The following is a 19,161-nucleotide window of genomic DNA, read 5'->3' as shown; positions in this document are numbered from 1 at the left end:
GTTCAGTGCTGAAACTCAGTGGAATCACAAAACCCTGCTCCTCACACAAGCCCTGCTGCTCTGACATATCATCTGTGCGTCGCTCCTTCCGTAACACCCACAAAAAAATAAACAGGCTTTGGCAACACCCCCAATCCTGCCTCGATCTGCTGTTGTCCCTGCCTCGTCTAGCTCTGTTGAATCCCAAGATCTTCCCAACGTGCTGCAATCTGAGGGTCCCGGCCAGTTGTCCCCAAACGGCGGCTGGCGGGATGCCTCGCCTTCAAAAGCAGCCACCCTGCAAAGACCCACTCCCATTGCTTGGCAGCAAACCTACCCCCATCTGCAGCCCCTGCAAAATTGAGAAACCCTCACTCCCTCTTCCAAATAAACATCTTGGATTCAAGATCCAGCTGGCCTGTGTGATCTCAGAGCTTTCTCCCTGCAGGGGTGAAACACAGCCAGCCTCTTCCACCCTTCCTCCCACTGCAGGCTGAGCTGCCTCTCCCCTGCCCCAAGACCTCCGCTCCGCACCCACCACAGCTCAGCCCTGCCACGGGGAGACCTGAGCTCTGAACAACAGCCTCTTTGGCCTCCTACCCCTCTAATTTCTAATTTCTGCTCCAAAGGGTGCCCAGCCTGAGGATACGGATGCACAAGCAGGTTTTTGGGGGAAGCCAGATACCAGTGAGAAATAAAGCAGCCGCAGTGATACCTGCGTGCGCCCACATGTCCCAGCCACGAGACCATCAATAAGTGCAAAGGCAACAACCAGCAGCCACATGCCCCGTCAGCGTCTCGTTTGGTGACCCACAGACAAGGGGTCTGGCTGCTTGGGCAGCACAAAGCCCCTCTCCAGGCTCAGGGCAACACTAGAAAGAAAACCCTGCTTTGATTTAAAGGCCACGATTATATTTTTTTTTCCTTCCAACTGATCTAGTTAAACTTCCAACCGCTCAAGGCTATTTTAATTTGTACTGGTAAGTTAAATCAACACAAACAAGGGCAGAACAGGTTTATATGCACCTCTATTACTGGCTTGCATCAACTAGAGTGCAGCTAGATTTCTCCAGGCAGCTTTTTTTTTTTTTCTAATAAAGATAAGGGGGGACGTTTTTTGTGCACCTCCAACTGACAAATGGAGCCTGAAAGTGAGTTGGGAGTCAAAGCCTTGCAGAAAGTCAAGGTGACTTATGTGCCAATAGGCTGGATTCAAAGAGCTTTGCAAAAATGCAGATCAACTAACAAGATTTATAAAACCCGTTAGGGGCTTAGAGGCCGCTTAATTCTCAAAGGTGCCAAGGAAAGTGCCTGACTCACAGAGGGATGGATGGGGCTTACAGAGGTGGCTATCTCAACCTCTTGGTTGAGAAGACAAGGGGACTCAATTTCTCCTGGAAACGAGATTTTGATACGCCGAGATGTTTACTCCAAGCCTTGGCTCCTACATCACTTACTTTAAAAAAAGGAAACCAAGTCCTGCTGCTGCAGACAACTGCTACAAACATCTACCCAAAGCCACAGCAGAATCTGCTGCTTCAGCTCGCCAGCGCCAGACACCACCCAGAGGAGCACGAGACTCAATCAGATTCAGCACACAAGCTGGAAAAAATAAAAAAAAGGGGGGCGGAGGGGAGAAAAAAAAAAAAGGAGGACTTTGCACTTTACAGCTCCCCAACGCCCGGCATTTTGCAGGCTGGAAGGAGCCCGTCAGCACCTGCAGGCAGCCAAGGCAACACACAGGGAGCCCATCAGCCACTCTGCACCCAAGAGGGGACCGACCATGACCATGACCTGCTAAACGTTGAGGACCCCTCAGCCACCTTCCCCGATGGGTTTTCTCTCTCCCCCATTTTTTTTCGCAAGGCGGCTGTTGAGAATCTGAAAGCCCGGATTATAATCTTTATGAATCCCATAGTTAGATCACGCTGAACAGCAGCCCAGCAATACCAGATGTTCAAACAAAGCTGCCAACCGACAGCTGTCTGCAGCTTGCAGCGTGTTTTTACTTTAAAATGCAAAATGATACCAATCTATATTAAAAGAGAGACGTTCGGAGCCTTGCGATAGCAGCTGAAGCCGCGGATATTGCTCTTTCACGCAGGGTGTGGCGGCAGAAGGAAATATCTCACAAACTACTGCTTAAGCCGCCCTCCCGGCCCCCCCAGATCCTGGCCCCTTTCCTAATGGGAAAGAGACTCACGTTACTGCCTGAGTGCCGTGAATGTACCAGTGCGTGTCCAAACAAGCCAGCAAAAAGAAAAATGCAGCATGAACAAACACCGTCTAACGAAGGATGCCAGAACGAATCTGGGCGCTGCACAGCCCGCACCTGGCTCTCAGCAGCGTGGGGAGGACGAAGTGACGCGCGGAGGGACGGAGGGAGCCAGCCCCGGGGTGGAGGGTGCAGCAGTGCCTCCCCTCCTGTGCCGGTGACCAAACTGGGGGTGCAAAGGTCCCTTCTGGCAGCAGAGCATCAGTGGTGGAAGCAAGGGATGGAGAGGCACCTTCCAGTGCTCCCGCCCATCCGCCCAGCGTCCCGCCTCGGGTTGTCCCATGTCCCTCTAAAACACACAGGGATGCTCGTGTGGTGCTGGCCCCACCAGGAAAACTCTGGCAGGGCTCCCTCTGAGACTCGATATGCAGCAGGTTTTGAACTTGCATCGCTTTGTACCTTTATTTGTTAGGCTGGCTGGGACCAGGCACAAAGCCCTACACCCCACAACTTTTTCCACATACCAGCAGCTCGGGAAGGCAAGAGCCAGAGCTCAGCCTCGCTCTCTGTTCTTCCTCCCTCTGGGAACACAAGCCACCCGTACCCACCACGTTTTGAGGATGGCAAGTCCCGAACATGCTGGGCACGGCACAGTACTTCTGGCTTGCAGAAATCAGGCAAAGAGGGCTCTGACTTAGTCAAACGTGACGTCCCAAATTCCCCACCAGCCGCGATCACAGGAAATCTTTGGGACTGGTCCCAAGGCTGCCTCATTGTGCTCCGAGCAGCAACAGCATGAATGAATCACACTCCTCAACGTGACACCCAGCTCCCAGCAACGTACTCGGGACCAAAATATTTACATTGCAAATGAATAAGAATAGGACCAAATCCCCTCCCCAGCCTGGTGACATAAAAAGGCCAACCTGGTCTTGCATCGAGCAAGTGGGTGGCAAGAGGATAAGAAGGCAGGAGCTCAGCCCCGCGTCGCGCAGCCTGGCTCTGCCCAGCACTGCTGAATCAGAGCCCTTTCCTGTGGCATTGAAACCTCTGCAGCGGCGAGCAACGAGACTACGATCCCCGTGGTATCATGCTCTCGCTGGAGCTCAGCAGCCGGGCGACATGTGAGGGAGCATGCTGGGACCTGTAGTTTCCAGCCAGCCAGCTGCAAAATGCCATCCACCAGTAAACAGCGTCTCGAATTAAAGAGATGCAAGGCCCCCATGCTGGCAAGGCACCAGCCACGGCTTCTTGTTGGCAGGCTCTTGGCCAATTCCCATGTGTTGCATTAACCCCTTTCCAAGGAGCAGCCAAGAGCCCGCACCCCACAAGCCCTCTCGCAGCTGAGCTGCGCCCTGCCCTTGCCGAAGCGACGTGTCTTCATGGACAGTGAGATGCTCCCAGAGCTCAGGTGCAGCCCTGGGCGGCAGGAGATGTCAGCCTTGCTCCTCCTGCCTTGCTGCAAGCCCCTCCGCTTCTGCCCTGTAGCACTGAGCCACTGACTCCAGAGCAAGACCCCACAGCCGGCACTGCCCAAGCTCTACACAGAGCATCCCTAGAGGGGTCAAATAAAGATGCCACCAAAGCAATCAGAGTCACAGGCGGCAAGAAGCAACGCACCGGCGTGGTGCTTTCAGGCAGAGCAGCATATGCAGGCAAAGCTCTGCTGAACCAGCACGCTGTCAGGGCTGGGGGCAACCACCTCCCGGCAGCATCCCGGCTGGGCATGCAGCCTCCCCCCGAGCACTGCCACTACCACCCTGCACTCCAGCAAGGCCAGGGCTGTATTTTGCCCCTTGGGGAGCATGACACCCTTCTCCTCGCCCGCTCTCCCTCCCCGCTGTGGAGGAAATCACGGCGCCTGGCTGATGTCAGGAGGCATCACTTCACACAAAGGCCAGGCTTCCTGGCGGGGAAGGGGTGGGGGAGCGGGGAGGAAGGGGAAGAGGAGCCTGGGGCAAAGGCAACCGGCACCTCCAGCTCCCCACATGCACACATGAGGGGCAGTGGCAGGAGACGGCACGGCCCCTTCTCCTTTAATCGCCCTTGCGCTCAGGAAAAACAGGCAACATCCTATTTCCCAGCGTCCTTCGTAGGAGCCCCAGTGTGGCCCTGCCCCACGGAGCTGCGACAGAGTGTGCACCTCTTTAAGGATGCACAGAAAAAAGGGACTCAAGTTTATTTTAATTTGCTCCTGCAAATAAATCAATCCCACCTTCCCCACCTCGGCCGGACAGTGGCTGCTGCTGACCAGGGAAAGCATGGTCCATCTGACTGTGAGGGCACAGCCCCCTGCCCAGCACCCACGCAGGAAAAAAGCCACTTCTGTGGCAAGCTCGAATGCCAGCACCCCCAAAATGGGCACAACCAAGCACCCCGCCTGACTGTCTCCTGCCCACACGTGGCTAAACACTCGTGGCACTGGTTAATTGACAAATACAGACAAAACCAACATATTCACGACAGAGTCAAGAGTCATCTGCAGCCCTCATTTCCCAAACTCCTCTCTGCAAAGCCGAGCATCTTTACAACACGCAGCACATCATGGTACCCACGGCACTGAAGCGACCGCCCCTCCTCTGCCTCCCGCAGCCCCCAGCTCATCCCCCAGCACCAGGCTGCGCCGCTTTTGTCTTCACCTCAACCACTCTCCCAAGGGCAAGTGCGCTCTGGACCAGCTGCATGGGGACCAGTGAAGAGGGGTGGGCGCAGGGGACCTGCAAGATCTGGTCGATGTTGATTGAGGGGAGGAATTGCTGATGTTGCAGGGGGCAGCCCAGGAAGGTGGGTTTTGGATGCAGGCACCACCAGGGAATAACCGTAAAGGAGCAAGCCCCGCTGCTCTCCTTCAACATGCTGACTTCTGCTCCTAGGAGGAGGCCCGTCATTGGTTTTTAATCTTGCCCGATTACGGGCCAGCCTTTGACATTATTGATCTCAGGCCCCTGAAGTATCATTTATCTTTCAGGTTTGACTTGGTGATCGGAGCCCAACAGCTCAGACCCTGGCCGGCTCCATCCTCTGAGGAAGCCAGGGGAACCGCTCTGCTCAACTCCGGTCCCGCTGATTCCTGCGAACCGTATTCGAAGCTCAATTTCCATCCCCAAGCGAGGCAACTTTTGCCAGACACCCTTTCCCCACGCAAGCACTGCAGTCGCGTGTAGCTTGCCCTCAGGAGCCCATCAGAGCCTGCAGATCCGTTCTCTGCAGCTCTGTTGTGCTGATGCTGCTGCTCAGCAGGGCTGAGCACATGCTAGAGCAGCCCTGAGGAAGTTCGACAGCAGCCAGACCTGGCATTTAATCTCCTGACTCAAAAATTCACCTCCTCAGGTCTCCGGCAGACAAGCAAGCAGTGCTTTATCAAGCCCAGCAGTCCAAGGTGCCTCCAGTGCCTGCTTCTTCCCCCTTTCAGTTTCATTATCCTCTTTTAAAGAGGATGCGGTGGAGGCACAAAGGTTATGGGATGTGCCGAGAGCCACACAGGATGGGGGGGAGCGCCAGCATGCAGGGTACACCCAGAGAAGCCATTTCTAGCCGTGACCGCACTGCCATTTTCTAGAGCAGAAGGACCAACAACAGCAGCTCCTCATCCCCTGGTGAGCTTGTAAGCGCATAGAAACCTGGCTGCTCGCTCAGCTCCGTGGCAGCTTCTCCTTACCTGCTGGCTAGCACAGCAGTGCCTCAGGGCCAGCTTGCAATTTCTGCTTAACCTTCAAAACGTCTCCCCTCCGCTGGGCAGAACAAGAGATGGGCAGAACAGGGACGGGATTCAGGACGCCTGGGATCACCAACCCATGGACAGGACACACCTGGGATTGCCGTCCCACAGGTTCCCACTCCTCTCGTTTCCTCCATCTTTCCACCCAGGCAGACAGACTTTCCCAGTCTCCAGCTTTTGGGAAGCACAAGGTTTTCCTCAAATGTCCATGTCTACAGTTACTGGAGGCAGCGTGCCCACGAAGGTTGTCTTCTTGGATGCCACCTGTCTCTCTCCCGCAAAGCTAGACCTCGCATTTTGGGAAGGAGGATACACTTCTCAAGGAAGACTCCAGTGGGCAGTTTTAACATGTAAAGGAAGGTTCAGCTTTTGCTCGTTGCCTCAGTATTGTTTATCAGATTGCTGCAAAAGCACTTTGATAAATGCAGATTAGTACCATGTGTGCTCATAGATGTTACCTGTAGCCAGAAGCCAGCCTTGGGGAGGAAATGCCTGGCTGGGGGCAGCTAGCAGGGTCCGTGTTTGGCAAGGTACCAGCACCAGCAAAGAAAGCCCCAGTCTCCAGGATCGCTTCCCCACGCTGCCACGGACTTCCTGACTGCCTGGTAGGTCTCCCCACCTCTATTTATCTCTACTTTAGGTTAACACCAATTCCCCTACCAGGTCTTAGGTTGACGGAGAGATTAAATTGACCTTTTTCTCCCCTGTTGTAAGTAAAATTCTACAAAATCCTCATCTGGAGGACAGGCCATGGTTTTACCTGCTGGGCTCACACCCCTGGGTGATGTATTTGGCAAGGGGTGGTCTTTGAATGACACAGAAGCCGATATTTCCAGTCCCCTGCCTGGATGCCCTGTTGTTCAGGATGACAGCAGGCAGAGGCAGGAAAATAACCCCCAAACGTGCTCACATTCCCTTGTGGGGGGTAGATCCTGTCCCCATCCCCTACAACCGAACCACCTCTGACCTGAACGGGGCTCACCGGGCCTCAGCCACCCAGCCACAACGGTGCAGCTGGGGCAGGAGCGCTGCAGTAATTCCCTCCCGGATCTGGCCACCCCCAACACTAAGGGGCCTAGTACAATACCCAAGGGAGGGGGGAGCGCAGACCCCCCTCTCCAACCCCAAAGGGTCTGCAAGGGGGACACAGACCTCATGGCACATTTATTCCGCTCCATCCATTTGAGAGGCACGCTTCAAGGGGCTTTTTGCTGTCAGAGGCGGGTGCACCAGGACAGGAGGAGAACAAAGGGAGGCACCGGCACCCCCAGCCCTTTGTCTGAGCGCAGAGGAGTTCACCTGCAGGGAAAACCAGCTCCCACCGCAGAGCCGGCAGCTCTGCGCGGATTCGGATGGGGAGAGGGATGCAGCCCCCCCCCACTAGCAAGAGGATAATGAGCAGAAGGATGCAATCGCGTTACCCTTTTTCCCCTTGCCACACACACAAGCCCATTACAGCACACGTCAAACACTCCCCCCCCGACTTTCCAACAACAACCGCAACCAGCAATAAAATCCATTGCCACAAAAATATCAACCCACCCCCCAGCGCAATCGATCTGTGTCTGCGTATGGCCGAGTACCAAACCCCGGAGCTCAGCTCCACCGACCAGGATCGACTGGGAGGGAAGGGGGTGGGAGACTGGTTTCCAGGGGACAGGGTTTTAAAGCCACACAATAACTGGCTCAAATGAAGGTTTGGATTAAGCTGTTGTACAGCGAGGGAAAACACTGCCTCCATTAGGATACAGGGGATTTTCCTTCCCTTTCTCCAAGACTCCAGCTCTAGGATGAAGCTTTCATGTCACCCAGGCAGGGAGAGGAAAATGGGGTGATGCTGTCCAAAGGGGGATCCCACATAGGGAGAGGTGGGTGGAAGGAGGAAAGGGCAGATCAGCCCTCCCTGAGGCCTGGATTGTACAGTCGGCTGGTCTGACAACGTTTACTCATATTTCAGAGAGACACAGCCATCCGGAACGTCACTCCCTGCCAACTGCCTCATCTGGAGCCATCCGCAGCTCGGCTCTTCCCAGCCTGCTCCAGAGATGGCTCCCCCCAAGCATCCACACACCAAGGAATTGAGAAAGGACAGGTAGGGGAAAGAGAAGAAACAGAGAAATGAAACTGCTTCATGTTTAATTTTTTTTTTTTAACAGTTCTGGTACATCATCCCAGCAAACGGATGACTTCAAGTGTGTTACATAGATGGCACTGCTGCAGAGTGGCAGGGTGCTGCTCTGAGCCGGGAACTTTGCTCATGTTACCATCACAAGCAAATCACAAGACAGAAGAGGGACAACCGTGATCCCCTGGTGAGAACGAGACAAAGCTGTCCTTATCAGAAAGGATTCAGGACTGGGAACCTCTTCAGAGAGTTCATCTGGGGGACATATGTAAAAGCTCTTGCGTGCATCCAGAGCCTCTTGCCTGTAAATAACTGTCCCTCCCTCTGTATTTGGGACCAGGCGTCTCTTCCTCCCATTCCCAAGCATGCTGGCTGTAGTCCTCCTGGGTAAAGGAAATGTGGCTGCCTGTATCTGTCCTTTTTCCACAGAGCAAAGGGAAGGGGAGGACATCCCTTCCGGGTCCTGTGCACTCCACACCTCCCTGATGGCCCCACAGCATCAGCCCTGTCTTCTCTAACAGCAAACAAAGGTTCAACACAGAAAATTGGCTACCATCACAAGCAAGCTCAGCAGCTCCGACTCCTCCAAGACATCCCCCTTACTCCAACCAAACCAGCATCTCCTGAGCCTATAGGCTGCTGATAAATGCAGAAAGTTGACAAAGTCACCAGAAACTAGCCCAGATCCATAGCTTGCCTTTTTTTTTTTTTTTTTTTTTTTTTTTTAGGAAAAGCCAGGCCAGACCAGATTCTGCCCCGGAGCCTGTGTGGCAAAGCAGAATCCGGCTCCAAGTGTTTATTTATAAATCCGTACATACATGTACATTTGAATTCTGACAGAATTAATTCTGGCATCCAGCTAATTCAAAGCATTCCTCCCCCATCACACTACTGTTGCAGGCCAGCCCAGCACAGAAGCTGATTATAAAATGCTGCACTAGCCAGGCATTTCTGCAAAGGCTTGTGCTATTGAGCATTCAGTCTTTCCTTGCTTGGCTATTTCATTGTTTCGGTGTCGATCCCTCCTCTCTTGCCCTGTGTTTCCTGGTTACTTTTGTCCCTGCTCTGGAAGCACTGCTGCTCTCAGCCCCATTTCAGTGTCAGATTGAAAAAAAACCACAAAACAATTACATGAAATTAAAGAGAAGAAAAGAAAAAAATTACCACCGCGTACCAAGATTTCCAGTAAACAGATAGGTAACAAGGAAAAAATAGGCCAATATGCTGCAAGGCAAGCTGCAGACAGATCTGAGGATAGAAAACCCGCTGCCTCCCTCCAAAGCACAGCTAAGAAATCCCTGTGTGGTCACACGCTGTCCTCTGGAGCAGAGAGGAGAGAGGTCAGGGCAGCCAGCACTGTAAGAGCCTCTTTATTCTTGGGCAGTTGCACGAATCTGATCGCTTGTGCCCTTTGTGAGGCATGGAAATCTGCCTTCTCCTCCCACCCCCTCCACCGGCCCCCCTTTCTGCTCCCCCCTGGCTCAGATGGGGACAGAGGCAACTCCTCGGCTCCAGAGGCAAAGACCAGAGCAGCGGAGAGGCTGTGGACCCCCCTCCGGCAGCACCAGGCTCAGCTGAGCATGCGGGAGAGCTCGAGGACATTGCTTTGCTGGAGTGAGGGGAGGGGAGGAGAAGGGAAGGACGGTCCTGGGACTCATGCGTTGTTCCTCGAAGGGCTCACCCAGGCTCCCACGTGCAAGGCATGAGGCTGAGGGGTGGAGGAAAAGTCCAGGGTGTCACACCACAGCCCACAGCCTTCCTACTTCTCCATCATGCTCGCAGGCTCGAGGAGAGCTGCGTGCTCCACACCTCCCTGCCAGCAGCCACATCACACATAAATATCATGGCTTGGATTTAGACTGAACGAGGGTTTGGGCTAAGTTTATTATGCCCTCATCACCAGCCAAAGCTGGTTCAGAGACCAGACCAGGACAACCCCATCTGAGGGGTTCATTCAAAGCCACCGCTGAGGGAGGGGTTCAGGGTGGAAAGCTCTCTGGCCAGGGCTGTCTGGCATGGGTGGGCAAGGCTGTGCCCAGACTTCCCCACCAGCAAAGTGCAGCCATCCCGTAGCATTTTTCCCTGCGGGAAGGGAGCATTCTCCACCACAGCCCCTCTCTTACTCCTTTATGAAAGCTGTCGCCTCCATACAAGCCTCCTCCCTCCCATTCAAACCCACCAGGCTGCCTCCCTGCATCCTCCATCTCCGCTGTCACTTCTCAGATTGACTCTACACAGAAGCCTTGCAGCTGCAGGTCTAGAGCAAGCAACCGCTGGCAACCTGATGGGCTAAGGGTGAGGAAAAATCTCAAGCTTAGCGGGAAAGCAGCAGGGAAAAGCCCTTAATCCAAACCCCGGGGTGGCAGGAGACTGTCCCACTTCAGCCAAAGATCTGGGACCGCCAGGATACCCACTGCTGCTTGGTCAGCAAACCCAGCTGGGCTTGCAGTGGGGCAGCTCTCTAGGGCAGCACAGGCTGCTATCGGCTGAACTGAAATCCCCTGCTGCCCCTGACAACACACCACAGCAAAGCCTGACAGATTGATGGTGGTGAATGGCACGGAGCTAGGAAGTGAGGCTAGGTGGGTGCTGGGATTTCTGTGACTGCCCAAGGCCCTAGAAGTCATTACTCATCACGGCAGCTTGACCAACTGACAGCATCCCAGGGCACAATGATCAGTCACATTTAGGAGCCTGGCGCTGGACTCCCGAGGCCCCTGGGCAGGAACCAGGGCATGGGCAAAGCCAGGGGAGGGAGAGGCACGGGGCTAGGCTGACTGGGGAGGACGAAAGGGCTGGCAGTTCAGCTCCAGGATGCTGATGGAGGCTCAGATGGATGGCAGCAGGGAGAACCTGCATATCTCCAGCTTCATAGGACCTACTGACAAAGTCATCTGTCGATCAGGTATGTTCAAAGAGCGCCGTGAGGAATGCCTGCCAGGCACCAGCCCACACCATCTACAGTCATGAGAGCTAAATTAACGCTCGAGCACTTGGGCACTTGCGCTCACAATGCCTCCAGTGAGCTGCGTGCCGTGCTCTTCATAAACAAGTCATCTGGAAAATAAGTAAGCCTGTAAAAATCCAGCCCATGACAAGTTACCAAACCTGTTTCAGAGCAGAACAACCTCCAGCAGCTCACATCAGGAGCCTGGCAGTGGAGGCGACCCCAGCCTCCCCAGTACCGGGGCTGGTCCCAGCAAAATGTCCCAGCAAAATGTCCCCGATATGGATGGCAGCATGCAGATGTGACATAGGACTCGTTTCAAACAGTCAAGAAAAGCTGGTGGCGTTTTCCCTCTGGAGACCTAGAGCTTTTGAACCACAGAAGCAATCAGCTGGGGCAGGTAGGAAAAGTGCGTGGGTCATCTCTGCACTGGGGCTGGTGGCCAATGCTGGCAGAGGACCAGAGTTCCTGGTACAGACCTGGGATTCATCTCTTCCTGTGCTCTTACCAAGCGTTCACCTCTCCCCTCTCTCATACTTAAGAGAGCACCTGAGCTGGGCTTATCTGGGGGGCTGCCAAGAAAGCAGGCTCAAACCCACTGAGGAGCAGAAGGACTCAGCAGCCCAGTCCCTGTCTGTGCCCCTGGATTTGCCAAATGGGCGCTGCTCCACGGCCAGCGCTGCTCCCACATGCTTGCAGAAGGATCCCCGAGGTTTGCCCCGCAGCTCTCGGCACCACAATGTGCTTCCTCTCTCTTAGTGTTCAAAACCACCAGAGATCTTCAGAATATGGAGGGATTTTCTTCTGATTTCCCAAAAATGCACTGCAAGCTAGGTCAGAGGGAAATCTACCTCCATCTCCTGAAACAAAAAGGAAGCAGAAGCAGAGCCTCTACCCAAGTCCCTTCCCACTAGTGGCACTTACAGCTGAGGACAGGCAGCTAGAACATCCCCAAGCAAGCTGATGTACCTGTCCTCAATCAACCGTGTCCCACACAAAGATGAGGCAAACGTGGTAATACCCCAACAAGCGAGGCCCTTTTTCTGGCTGCTGCCTTCTGACCCGTGGTCCAATCCTGGCAATGTATTTTTCCCCCTTTTTGGATTAAAAAAAAAGGCAACATATCAACCTCATGCTAGAGCAACTTTGTTTTTCAGCCCTGGAAGGAGGTTCCCCCGTGCTGGGGAGACAGCAGGTTCCCCCATGCAGGCAGGAGGCACGTGGCTGGGGCAGCAAAGGCAAAGATGGAAGAAAAAATGTTTCATTTTGAGACCTTGACAGATACAAAATGACAAGAAGCAAAGAAAAGAGGGTGCGTTGTTGGCTTTTTTTTTTCTCCCCTTTAAGCGCTACAAAAACAGGAAACAAAGGAGAAAACATCTCACAGGGGGGAAGGGGAGGTAAGCGCTTTATACGCCCACGAAAGAAAGATTAACCACATATTTTATTTACTGTTTGTATTACGGTTGCACCGTGGAGTTCAACCAATTCCGCGCCAGGGCTCTGTGGGTTTGTGCAGCACCTAATGCCGAGCATCCCCCTTCCCCCAAACCCACCAAGCACACACCTCTGCTTCGAGCCAGCCCTCCGCAGACACCCTCTTTCCTCCTGCAGACACTCGCCTCCGGCCTCTTTTCGCCCAGCACAAGCTCTCTTGCCCTAATTGCCAGCTGACAGCTGAGAAAGCGCCAGTGCTGTCCCCAAGGAGTTCTGAGCCCCTTTTCCCCTTCAAGTCAGACCGTAACCGGGGGTAAGAAGCCCTTCAAGGTGGGTTGGCAGCAGAGCCAGAGTAATAAATGCTAAAAAAGGTGAGTTTATGGGGAGCGTGTTTGCAGGCTTCCATCCCTCCTCCAGTCCATGGGGGCCACACTCGCCACACTGGGTCCATGTCGCACCCCCCCCCATTTCCGAGTCCCCCACACCACAGACAGGGCTCCGAGCCTCCAAACTTTGACTCATTTCTCAATTAACGGTTTCCCAAACGCGATCCACGCATGGAACAAACCTCTCACGACGGGGCCTCCCCCGGACCTCCCAAGCCCAGCATTACTCACCCACCCCCCAGTCCTCCTTCCCCGGGATGCTCCGAGAGCAGCTCACCACCGCAGGGTGAGCAAGCAGCCAGGAATCCCGGGCCCGGTTCCCGCGGGCGGGAAGCCGTCACCGGCTGAGCGCACGCACCCTAATTTGGCAGCCACCGTGGCCACCTTCCTCGCCGGCTGGCAAGGAGCAGCTTTCAGCCAGAGACCTGCCCAAGGGCCGGCAACCTGCCGGGTGTTTTTCCTGGGGGCTTTTCCCCACTCCAGTTGGTTCACAGAGGAACTGCTTCAACTGCAGGGGATATCCTTCAGGCACGCCGTCCCCCAGCTTTGGGCTGTCCTCCATCGCCCCAGCCCCTGAGCACCCAACCGAGCCATGCGCCCAGTGGGAAGAGACAAGCTTATCACTGCAGAGAAAGGAAATTAAGATAACGCGGCAATGGAGGTACGGAGGGATTTGGCCAAGGTCACAAAACAAGTCTGCGGCTCTACGATACGGCCATTCAACACATTCAGTGCCTGGTCACATATCCTAAAATTTCACACCAGGGCCAAAAATCCAGCCTAGCTGGTGGCAGCCTTCCGCCAGGTCATCAGCAGCATGTATCGGCAAGGAGCAGCGAACATCCAGCCCTAACAACAGCAGCAACAACAAAAAAAAAAACCACGCAGCAAGAGCGGGAATAGATGAGATCAAAGTGTCCTGGAAAAGGACCTGGAAAAATAGTTTTGGTCCCTGGCGAAGGCTCCTGGGAAAGGCACACGCGAGCCCCGTCCCAGCCCCGCGCAGCCCTCCCGGGGTGGCTCCCCAGCCCGGCAGAGGGAGACCAAAATGACTCCCTATAAATAGAAGCAGAAAAGCGCTTCTCCAAAAGCCTGGCTGGGTCTTTCCCCTTCCAGCGTGTGTGGCGGAGCTGCTGGCACCTCCGCGGAGGTCTCTGGTTTTCCCCCAAAAAACCTGGAGAGGAAAATAACCTTCCTGTGAGCTCAGGCTGGCTCCTCTCTGCACAGAGCCGCCCCCTCCTCCCAGGCCTGGCCATCCAATTGGAAAGTAATTATACTGCAATTTTTATTTATGACTTTTTTTTTTATTGCTAAATGGTGACTCATTTTGGCAACATTAAAATACACAGGAAATCATCCCCATTTTACAGTAATCACCATTCAATTCATTGTTAAATATTTATTCGGCGGACAAGCGCCGGGCCTCTTTCGAAGGGTCGGGGCAGGGGGGGGCTGGAGGGGGAAGGAAGGTGGTGGTAGGGTCATGGCCGGACTGGACACAGGGCTATTAAATGCCTGCCATGAACTTTGGGGTGGGGAGCTGGGAGTGAAAGCTCCTGCCAGATGGTCTGGCCATGAGCGAAATACAGACTCGCTTTCCCTCGAATCCAGCGCTACGCCCCATGCTGCTTTAGGGAAAGGCGGCAGGGCAGGGGGGGAAGCCCCGTGTCCCCTGTTAAAAGCCCCGTTATTTGGCCAAACCCCACACGTGAATGCCCGCCAGCAAGAAGCGGTGGGTCCCCAAAAGGAGGCGGGGAAGGGGATGGCGGCCCCAGCCCCGGCGGGAGGCGGTGGGAAGAGCCGGCAGTTTGACATTCACAGGCCTTACAATGGACGGGGGTCTGTGGCCGTGGTCGCTTTGTGTCCCCCCTCAGGGAGCCCGATTTTGGGGCGACTCCACCTTGGAGGCGGGTGGCTGCTCTGCCTTCCCCCCAACCCCAGCAGGAATCGGGGAGACGACCCCTCCAAACCCCCTGGCCCAGGACCTCGGCCCTTCCCCAGGCAGCCCAGACCCAAGTGGCTGCAGGTCCTATGGCTGAACGGCTCCAAAGGCTCCCGGTGCGGACCCCCTTCCCTGGGGAGTCCCCCCTGGCACCCACGGGCTCCGTCACTGCTCGGCTGGAGCGGCCACCCAACATGTCCGCCGTGAAGGGGGACCGGGCGGAGGAGGAGCAGCACCGGGGTGGATTTTTGCGTAGGCCCTACACAAACACCAGCCCTTTGGGGAACCAACGCAGCCGGGAAGGAAGAGGGCGGCCGAGGAGAGCCAGCCAAACCCACGTCTCCACGAAGGTCCGACTTACCCTGATCTCATTGCGTCGGATCTCCACATCGCAGACCGAGTGTCCCTGGTGGGCCCCGCTGTAGTAGCAGCAGAACTGGCAGACGGCCACCTGCTCGGCCTCGCAGTGGTACAGGCGGTAGGCGTTGTGCTGGGGGCAGCTCCAGGCCCGCACGTCGTCCGCCTCCACCAGGAGATGGCCCCGGGCGGTGGAGGGTTGCTGCAGGTGGGTCTGGACGTGGGACTGGCAACAGGGGGCTTCGCACCTCAAGCAGATCTTCTGGGCCGGCAGCGGCGGGCCCCGGCGGCAAAAGACGCAGTGCAAGACGGAAGGGGGCTTCTCCAGGTTGAGGGAGTTGAACTTCTCCACGATGTTGGTGAGCTTCAGGTTCTTCTCCAGGTTGGGCTTCTGGTTGTAGGCCTGGTTGCACTCCGGGCACCGCACCAAGCCCGTCTCCTTGGCCCAGGCCTCCCCGATGCAGCCCCGGCAGAAGTTGTGCTTGCAGGGCAGCTGGACCGGCTCCACGAAGACGTGCAGGCAAATGGGGCAGATGAGCTCCTCTTCGAAGCAGTTCTTCCAATTCTCGGCCATCTCTGCCGGCAGCCTCTGGCGACGTTTTTCCACACACCACCACCACCACCCCCACCCCCCTCTTCGGTCGCTCAGTGCGGTCTAGGGGCGGACGCCGGGGTCTGTCCTCCCTGCAAGGGGAAGCCGGGGGGTGGGGGGGTGAACGGCTGCTGGGGTCCCCCCCCTTTCCCCGCAGCGCGCCCCCTAATAAATAATAAACCCCAGCCGATCTTAAAAATCGGGGGGAGAGGGGGTAAAACAAAAACCGCAGGGCAGGCGGCACTCTAGGAAATCTCCAGCCAGAAAACGCGACGGCCCCGCCGCTTCGTTAAAAAAAAAAAAAAAATAAAAAACAAAAAAAAACCCAAAAAAACCCAAACCAACAACAACAAAAAAAAGCAACACAAACGGTTAAAAAAAAACCCAACACGATATTAGAGGATTTACAGCCCAAAGTCTTAACAACCCCTAAAAGCCGTTTGTTGCTTTTTTTTTTTTTTTAACCCCAAGAAGGTGAATCGCAACTTACCAAAGGTTGAAAAAAATCCATACAAAATCCAGCAGCGGAGTCCAAGTTCCATATAAAGCTCCTAAATTTAGCGCTCCGGATCGGATTTTTCTTTTCTTAGGTTTGCGACTGACATTCAATATTTTAAAGGGGACTTTTGTCCCCCACCAACCTGGCCAACAGCTGAGAGCACCGACTCGCTCGGGGTTTGGTGGGTTTTTTTTTTCCTCCCCTGTATTTCTCCTCCCTCTCCCCCTGATGGGGAGTTGGGAATCGGAGTCTTTTAAAGGAAACAGATCAAAGGGTTAAGATCCAAAATGGGAAAAGGAGGAAGATTAAAAAAATAAAATAATAATAGCGAAGATGGCGAAAAAAAAAAACAAAAAACCAAAACCCACAACGAATTCTCTCCGCGGCCCCCGAGATTTGCTTCTCACCCGGCGGAGCAGCAGAGAAAAAAAGGAAGAGGGGAAAAAAAAAAAAAAAGACAAGACAGGAAAAAAAAAAAAAAACCGAGAAAAAAAACCCAAACCCCTCTCGCCTGCTTCGAGATTGCGAGGGCTTGAATGGGAGAGCTGGGTCATTCAGAGCAAACCCCAGCCCGCCCAGCCGCCTCCAACGCTGCCGGAGAGGGATGGGGGGGGGAAGGACGGGCTCTGCCAGGGGGGATCCAAACCCCGCGCACCCCAAATCAACCTGCTCCGAGCCCACCGGGGCTGGGGGGGGGGGGGGGGGGGCGCTTAAAGGCGAACGGGGGCGGCGAGGGAGAACGGACCTAGCCCGGTCTCATGGCAGCAGCCCCCCGACGCAACAACGCGATGGAGCCCGGTGTTCCCGGGGCGGGGGGTGGGGGGTGTCCGAGCCGCCCCCCGGCGCGGCTTCCCCCGGTCCGGCCCCGCCGGGAAGGGGCGAGGCGGCGGCGGGCAGCCGGGAGGAGCGGTTCCGGGAGAGCCGAGTCAGCCCTCAGCCATTTTGAGCTGCCCTGCTGGAGAACGGAGACCGGAGGCGCATTAAAAATAAAATTAAAAAAAAAAAAAATAATTACCAAAAAAAAAAAAAAGAGGTATTTAAAAAAAAATAATTAAAGTCACCGGAACAAAACCGCTCCCGCTGCTGCCTCCCCCCGCCCGCCCGGCGGGGCTCTGCGGAGGGGCTGCGGCTGCGGGGCCAGCCCAGCCCGAGCCGAGCCCAGCCGTCCCGTCCCGGCGGGGCCGCTCAGCAGAGCCCCCCGCGCCTGCCCCCGCCGCCGCCGCCTCCAGCCATCTTGGGCTCGCCCTGGGCGCCGCCCGCCCGCCGGAGCCCCACGCCCCGGCCTTCCTCCCGCCGCCCCCGGGGAGGCGGCCGCGGCCGGGGACGAGGGGGGGGGGAACCAGGAGCGGGGAGGTGGGCGGGGGGGGGGGCGCGGATCCCCGCAGCTGAGGGGGGTGAAGCGGGGGGCGGCGCCTGGGAGGCGGCCGGGCTCAGCCCCGGCGCGGGGGGCCGGGGCGGCGGCGGGGGGCGGGCGGGGCGGCCATGGGGGCGGCGGCGGGGGAGAGATGGACCGGGGCGGGCGTGGCGCGGCGACGGGCCGCCCCGCTCGGGAGCCGGCCTGGGCGAGAGGTGGGGGGGAGCGGAGCGGAACCGGAGCCGGTGTCTCCCGCCGGGCGCTGCCGCCGCCGCCTCGGAGCTGCGCTGCGCTGCGGCGGGACCGGCCCCGCCCCGCCCGCGGCCCCGCCCACCGCGCGTCACCGGGCACCGCCCCCGGCCCGCCCCGCCCCGCCCCGCCGACGCCTTAAAGCGGGCACGGCCGGCGATGGGGTCCACCCGCTGTGCTCGGCGCTGCGCAGCTCTCCGACTGTGCGGTGGCTGTCCCTGCGGCTGGAAGGCCAGCCTCCGAGGAGCCCGGGCTTGTCCCCGGCAGCGGTAGGGCCACCCTGCCCGGCCACCAGCATCCCCACACGGCCAGGAGCCGGGGTTGCTCAGGGTGCCGGTGGGCTAAAAGGGGCTAATCGCCATGGAACCAGCTCACATCTGGGCCACAGCTGGCCCCGGGTACCAGAAGTGCCCCTTGGAGTCTTCGACACCCTCTTGGCTCCCCCCTGGATGGTCCATGACTTTGCACGGGACCATTTCAGGTGTGTTTCCTCCCCACGCAGAGCAACAGCCGTTTGTCCCATGGGGTCTTTCCAAAACTGTCAGCCCCAGCTCCTCCCGCCAGAGCCCAGGGCACAGAGGTGTCTCTGTTAACAGCTCTCCCACCAAATGTTTCCGCAGCTGTTTCATGGGACACAGTATACCCAACCCCTGCCAAATGGGCCGGGCCGCTGGGAATAAAGCATGTTGATGGTGTAAATCCATTTCCCTCTGGCGAGGGGGTCACAAATGGCTTCAAAACGGAGTATTTATTTAGACCAAAAAAATGCTCAGGGTGCATAGGCAGGTTTATGGTGGAGTGACGAGGGGGCAGAGGCTCAGACGGTGGCTTCAGGATCTGGCCCCAACCTTGCCCCTGGGTGACGCTCGCTGATGGCAATTTGCCTCCAGGAAGGATTTAGCAGGAATTTCCCGACTGCAGCCTCAAAGCCACGGAGCAAACCGTCCAGGGACACCACCCAGCAGTGTCTACCATAGCACCCTATAGCCCCAGTGCCATGGGCCACCTGGGGCAGCCAGCTGCCTGCTACAGGGATGAGCATCCTACAGCACCCCCGAGGTAGGGGTGATCCATGTCTTTCCACACTTTCCTTTACAGGAACCCTCTGTGCACAGGCGGGTCCTGCCGAGAGACACCCTGACAAGAAGACAGAGCGACGGGTACCAGCCTCCGCCTTTCCCCTCTTACTTCACGCTTTGATGGGACATCGGGGGACACTTCTACCTGCTGTCTGCATTCTGCCCAGCACGCCCCGGTCCCAAAGTGCTGCCCCAGGGCAAGTAATAACAAATAATAACAGCGCCGTACCCCAGCACACCCCGCAATGCTGACGGGGCAGCAGCCGGTGTGCAGCGCCTGGG

At 56.5% G+C, this 19,161-nt stretch overlaps 1 protein-coding gene across 2 annotated transcripts in view; it reads right to left on the bottom strand.

Annotated features, from left to right (window-relative positions):
- Nucleotides 1-16,876, bottom strand: part of TRIM8 (tripartite motif containing 8) — a 29,796-nt gene extending 12,920 nt beyond the window's left edge. The window contains exons 1-2 of one of the 2 annotated variants that reach the window (XM_074591563.1): nucleotides 16,189-16,876; nucleotides 15,111-15,790 (exon numbers count right to left, since the gene is read on the bottom strand). In XM_074591563.1, the coding sequence (XP_074447664.1) occupies nucleotides 15,111-15,680 (570 nt within the window). In that variant the 5' untranslated portion in view covers nucleotides 15,681-15,790; nucleotides 16,189-16,876. Of the gene's footprint in view, nucleotides 1-15,110; nucleotides 15,990-16,188 lie in introns of those variants that run through there. The other variant, XM_074591564.1, reaches the window with a different exon arrangement.
- Between the last annotated feature and the right edge of the window lie 2,285 nt (nucleotides 16,877-19,161).

Source organism: Larus michahellis, chromosome 6 (assembly GCF_964199755.1).
Source record: "Larus michahellis chromosome 6, bLarMic1.1, whole genome shotgun sequence".
Classification (NCBI taxonomy): Eukaryota; Metazoa; Chordata; class Aves; order Charadriiformes; family Laridae; genus Larus; species Larus michahellis.
This window is presented reverse-complemented; position numbering and strand designations above follow the sequence as displayed.